The sequence below is a fragment of the Anopheles marshallii genome, chromosome 2, assembly GCF_943734725.1.
Source record: "Anopheles marshallii chromosome 2, idAnoMarsDA_429_01, whole genome shotgun sequence".
In the NCBI taxonomy this organism is placed as follows: domain Eukaryota; kingdom Metazoa; phylum Arthropoda; class Insecta; order Diptera; family Culicidae; genus Anopheles; species Anopheles marshallii.
Genome location: NC_071326.1, coordinates 28442267 through 28448064, shown reverse-complemented (window position 1 = coordinate 28448064; position 5798 = coordinate 28442267). Strand labels below are relative to the sequence as shown.

The window sequence follows — 5798 nt, the reverse complement described above, 5'->3', positions numbered from 1 at the left end:
GCAGGTCCATGTAAAAAAAAATCAACAAAATTCACAGAACGGAACACAATCTCTTCAGTCCCACGCCTTTTTCGTTTCATTTTGATCACTAAACGGTAACTGTGGGTGTACCTATCTGACTGAAACCACTGCAGATGACGTACAGTTTGCACAGTTGGGTGCGATCCAGTAGCTCGCTGCCGAACTTGGCACATTCAAAAACAGAAAACTTCCATCCAAACCAAATCTGGGAGACTTGCGACAGTTTCATGCGACCTCGCTGATTTGACACCTATCCCTGAACAGAGACGGAATCAGTTTCATCATGCAGGCGATAAAGAGTATCATTGCGCTGATGCTGTTAGCAACCCTTTGCATTGGGTCATCCAACGCAGGTAAGTAGGCTGACCTTTAGCCCATGACAAACCCTTGCTAAAAACCTGCCTTTTTTCTTTAGCCTGTCCAGCCAACTCGGAATTTACGGCCAGCGCACCGTGCGACTACTTGTGTGGCATTCCGTGTGATTACAAGGGCGTAACTAATGTTTGTATCTGTCGCGACGGTTATCTGAAGGATACGAAATCTGGACAGTGCGTGCCTGAAAGCCAATGTTCGATTGCGGCTGAAGTTCCTGTCCTTCGTAGCGCTCCTTCATTCACGTTCTCGTGCTTTACTACCTAATGCGCAAATGGTACTTTCAAGTCGAGAGTAGTTCAACATTTAGGTGAAATGTTAAAAACCGTCTCAAGATGATTTCTTTTCGAAAAATAAAACAACACTCAATATGGTACGAATTATGATGCAATCTAAATTAAGACTGATTTAAATTAATAGACATGAATTTATAATATTTACATTAAACCGATCGTACATATATATCATAACCAATCTTATCTTTAAGATAAGAGTACCTGAGAGTTTCACACATAATATACAACATCTAAAACTCTCTGGCCTTTCGTTGACACGATATTCTTCACATTTTTAGTTAATCTTTTTCTCAAACCAACTCCAAGAAAAAAAAAACAATCATAGCTTACAATACTTTTAAAAACTTGAGTTTCATCATGTAATGCGTGGCTCCTGCATGGCACACGTCTTGTCGAGTGGTATCATACAGACTCCCGGTTTACACAACTGTCATGTCATGGCTACCGCGACTAAACAGGTTGTGAAAACAAAGCGCAAAACGAGGATCGGTTACAACCCGGCGTAACGCTGTCCCGCCATTACGTTGTGTAGTTTCTGTCTGAGTGGATCGGTACCGAGTGTCGCAACAGTCCAACAGTAACCATGAGGGTGTTGATCGTAGGATTTTGCATTTTCCTAACGCTGGTTTCGTTGGCCACCCATACCGCGGGCGACGCTAGCAAATGTGATCCAGTTTACGAAGAGTGGACCGATAAGACGGATTGCGATTACAACTGTCAGAATTTATGCGCACCAATGGATGATGCATGTATTTGCAAGTTAGGATATCTTCGCGATCTTCCCTCCGGGAAGTGTATACCCGAAGACCAGTGTACACCAGCTCTGGAGAGCGTGAAACTCAATTGCTTGGAAGTGTAATCATCGATGGTAACAGTCGCAGTCAAAGGACACACACTATTGTAAACGTTGTAATGCATCTACCTAGCGTAATATCGGATAAAAACAATTGAAGGAATCGAAAATAAATCTGATCGTGTCATAACCTTCGAAAAAATGGTTTCTTTCTTCTAGATAAGTTTTCATACTTACGTTAAACTCCACTTCAAACAAGTATGTTACTAATTTTCTTGTTGAATGGTCTATAACATTCTGTCTTCAACATGTGTAACATAGGGAATGATGAGAAGAAATATCTGCTGCTAGTAAATCAACTTTTATACAATATATATTTATTGGTAGTTTGTTTTTAATACATTCTACTTTCGATGGGACCTGTAACCGTCTTCCATCATATTAATAGGGACATTTGGAGTTCCTAATACAAGCACCATTTACGGTCTCGCGTATATAGCCCAGCTTGCATGTGCAGCCCTCTCGTTTCGGCGAGCTATTTGTGTTGGTGCAGGTTCGTGAGGCACAAGTCGGTTGACATTCGAACGCGTAAGCAAACTCTTCAGTATCTGGACACACTTGTATGTTGGGTGCGACTGCGGCAAACGCTACGGAAGTCGAGCAAGTGCAAAACAAAAGAAACAACAATCAAACACTACACCTAAAATATTCTGTAACGCATGTCTCGTGCCGTACTTACCAACACTACACCAGGCAAGGAGGAGAAACAGCGAGCACAACTTTCCGTACAAATGCATGGCGGAAGCCGGAAAACGATACCGAGACTGGAATGGTAGCGCGCGAACACGCTACGTTTTAAGCCGACATTGATCCTTTCGCAATGTTCCACCGCTTAGCCGCAACATGCAGCTGAAACAACAAAATGTTGCAAAGTTCTCTGGAAGTAACTATGATACACAAAGCGTACAGTTTACTTCAGGTTTGATAAGGTTGTTGTATTGTTCCCTTCCTTAAATTATATTTTTGTCTGTCGTTGTACAAACAGCAGTGTACAATTCATTCGTTTATTTCTCTCTTAGCCAATGAATTAATGCCACGATGATTATTAAGGTGCCATACAGCTTGAACAGTTGGACAAAAAAAAAGTTTACTAAAGTACTGAACGGCTTATTTTAACGGCAAGGTGTCAATTTACATTGGATCGGAAACATTTCCCTTTACGGACCGCGACAGGGTATCTTATCGCAGGAGTATTCGATGGATAACAAAAGATGAAAATAAACAAGATTATCGTAGGTCTTCATAAATAAGTCTCTTTTCACGGGAATCCTTTGCATCAATTATATAAAATTGATCGTTTGACTCAACTGCGAATTGCGTCACAGGTGATTAAAAATATTCATGTAACTTTTTTTGCCTGTGTTACCTCCCATAGTCCGACATCGGTTCTGTAGTGCGGATTGCATAAGCAATGGCGCATAAAAGCTTCCCCGGCCAAGCTTCATACAGATCGCTTTCAATCAACGAACAACTATGTTTATGCAATTAGTAAATGGTTTTTATGTTGGTTTGTTCGATTCAATATCGATACACCACAAACGCACAACGCACTCAATAGTCAAGGTGATTTACAAGACCATCATGAACATTAATTTGATTGATTTATCTAATCGCACCTGCCAAGATCTTTAAGCGTGCATGCATAACATCTCACAGACCTGTGCAACATTCTTCAGCCTGTCGTACGTTATTCCATCGCAAGGGTCTTGACTGCAACGTTCGCCATCCGTACGCGTTGACCGATCGTCCGCTGTCACCGAACGAGAATCAATGTCAATCGCGTACCGATCTCGATCCACCTTGACCCAGTGCACCACGCACGCATTGCGCGCGGTTGCTCGGTTTGCCATCTTCCGGGCGGCCAGCTCTTGATCGCTCTCGTACGATCGGTGCGCGTACATCAACACCTGTGTCGCGTGCACTCGTCTAACAGCGCTGCTCGCTTTCGTCGCAACACCTTGCAAATGCGCACGGAACAATGCACACCGCAGCAGTTTCAACCGTCTACCGGAGCTGGTACTGGCGTAATGCTGCGTTGGGCAAATTTTACGACCAACACCACAGTACACCGTTCGCATCGAGTGCGGTATTTTTCGTTTTTCTCTTTTGTTTTAGTTTTCGGTGTGCTTGTTTGCCATTCGCCGCCGACATTTCCTATTTTTCCACCTATTATTTGTTGTGGTTGTTGTTGGTTTACCACCCGTCGTCATATGAGTCAGGAGCTCAGGCAAGTGCACATCAGCCAGCAGCAGCCTTGAAGCGGTGGAAATTTTTGTTCGGCGAGCGCTTCGTTCAGTTCTGAAACATTCTTTTTTTGGGGGGGTTCACTTGCTTGCGTAATGTAACTATTTGGTGCCGATGTACACAAGCGTACATGTAAGGTAAAGTAATGTGTTTGAGTGTTTCACCCAGGAGCACGCAACTTATTCCATTGCTAAAAAGCATGCTTTATAGTATTTCTTGTTATATTAAACATTAAAAAAATTAATTTCATTCGGATTTGTCTTCTTTTATTTTAACCGATACCAAAGAAAACATTCCATTAAATCAAAGTAGCCCATTTGCAACCTCATCGTTCAAAGTTCAATGGTCGAGCGGGGAAAATAAAACAAAAGGGTCAATAATCCTCCAGCGCACACCAATGTCACATTCCGCAACATAATGCCCATCGGCTTCCTGCTTTTGCCACGAACTGACCTTGGACACTTCACTCGACATTCACTCGCCTACTGCGGCGCTGTTACTTTCAGCACCACTCCACCAAGGCACGAACTCACCAACCGGTTTATCCCTGCACAGTAGCGCCCTACGTCAGGCTGTAGGCTTCTAGAAAACGATTCCCATTGCATAAGCAGCGGAATCTCCGGCACCGTCGCGCAATGCAATGTGCGAAACACCTACACTGCTGCATGGCGCTGCAGCAAAGCAGCTTAGGTTGAGGTGGTGTTGGTGGTGCATTTCTGCCGAACGGAAAGTTCTTCCCTCGTTAGACAGCGCACATCCTCCTCCCGGAAGCCGAACTAGCAGGAAGATGACTAACGTACGTAAACACTCTCACCGACTAATTCCCACCAAACGTTACCACACACACACACACAAACACATCTTTGCACATGGTCATTATCAAGCGGCAACCTCAGCCGAACGGTGAAGAGGACTCGCAAACAGCTCATGACGCAGCAGTATTTGCGTTCGATCTGATCGAGTGATTTTAGCCCGCCCGACTTACCACCCTCCACCGCACATCATTAACGCTCCACCGACTGGTTACCGTGAGTGGCGGGGTGAGGGGAGGGTGGAGGGGGACAGAGAGGGAGGGGTTTTTCGCGATCACGGTACGCGCAACCAAGGCGCGATCTACACCGCCCAGTTCCCACTCGAATTCGTTCGCGATCGGTCGACTGTCTGTACGCGCTACACGCGGTGGGGTTCGTTTCTTCGCCAGAACGCAAGTCTCCTGATCATTGAGTAATAATCAAGTGTAAGCGTACGGTTCTCGATCACCCGATGGGGGATCACTGCTTGGGAAACAAAAAATCAAGAAATCAAGCGTTGTTGCTGCAGTGTAATATTAGAATCTTTTTTTTATTTTTGCTTTAAGTTAAATCGTGCGAATTCTTTTCGTTTTATTGTTGTACTGTGAAAGGCGAGCAACGTTGCTTCTGCTACCAAAGTGCTAAGGCAACGAAAATTCCACTTCCATCCGGAAACGAACGAACACCTGGTCGGATCGAAGGGCCTACTGATAATAGCTCTCGTTCCATTACACCACGTTCTCACGCCGTTAGCGTGATCAAGTGTTCAGGCAAGAAACAGAAGCAAAGTGAACAGCTCCGAGCGCGATCTTCGGTGTAGGCTAACCGATACGGAACAGTATCTGGCGTGTGCTTGAAGTGAAAAATGTTTGCCATATAATTCATACCTTGTCGATTGATTAGCGCGCACTCTGCGCTAAACGGAACGGCACATAATCGCTTTGCGGCATGAAACTTTGCCCGCCCTGTAATGCGCTAACGAGACGCACTAATAGCCGCATGCCGCGGTGCGAGAACTACCCAAACGCACTACCCAACTAATCTCTCGAATCGTACCGTGACGTTGCGGTGTAATCACCGATCTACGATTTGAATGTTGACCAACTGATGCGTCCACCAGGGATATATCTGGCACCCTCTGCAAATTAACAACCCCACGACCTGGTTCATCCATATCGGGTGCTTTCTTTCGGTGTCGAAATAATTCACGCTCACAGTGCC

At 44.8% G+C, this 5798-nt stretch overlaps 1 protein-coding gene across 1 annotated transcript; it reads left to right on the top strand.

Moving 5' to 3' along the window:
* Positions 1 to 304: 304 nt before the first annotated feature.
* Positions 305 to 660, top strand: LOC128709392 (chymotrypsin inhibitor Ani s 6-like). Its single transcript, XM_053804390.1, has 2 exons — positions 305 to 374; positions 437 to 660. Exons 1-2 carry the CDS (start codon positions 305 to 307, stop codon positions 658 to 660), a joined length of 294 nt encoding a protein of 97 aa, XP_053660365.1.
* The last annotated feature ends 5138 nt before the right edge of the window (positions 661 to 5798 follow it).

Bases quoted from the DNA above. Each gene is read 5' to 3' on its own strand.
- LOC128709392 (XM_053804390.1), top strand. From the start codon at position 305: ATGCAGGCGATAAAGAGTATCATTGCGCTGATGCTGTTAGCAACCCTT. The intron at 375-436 runs GTAAGTAGGCTG...TTTTTTCTTTAG, and splicing joins CATTGGGTCATCCAACGCAG to CCTGTCCAGCCAACTCGGAA.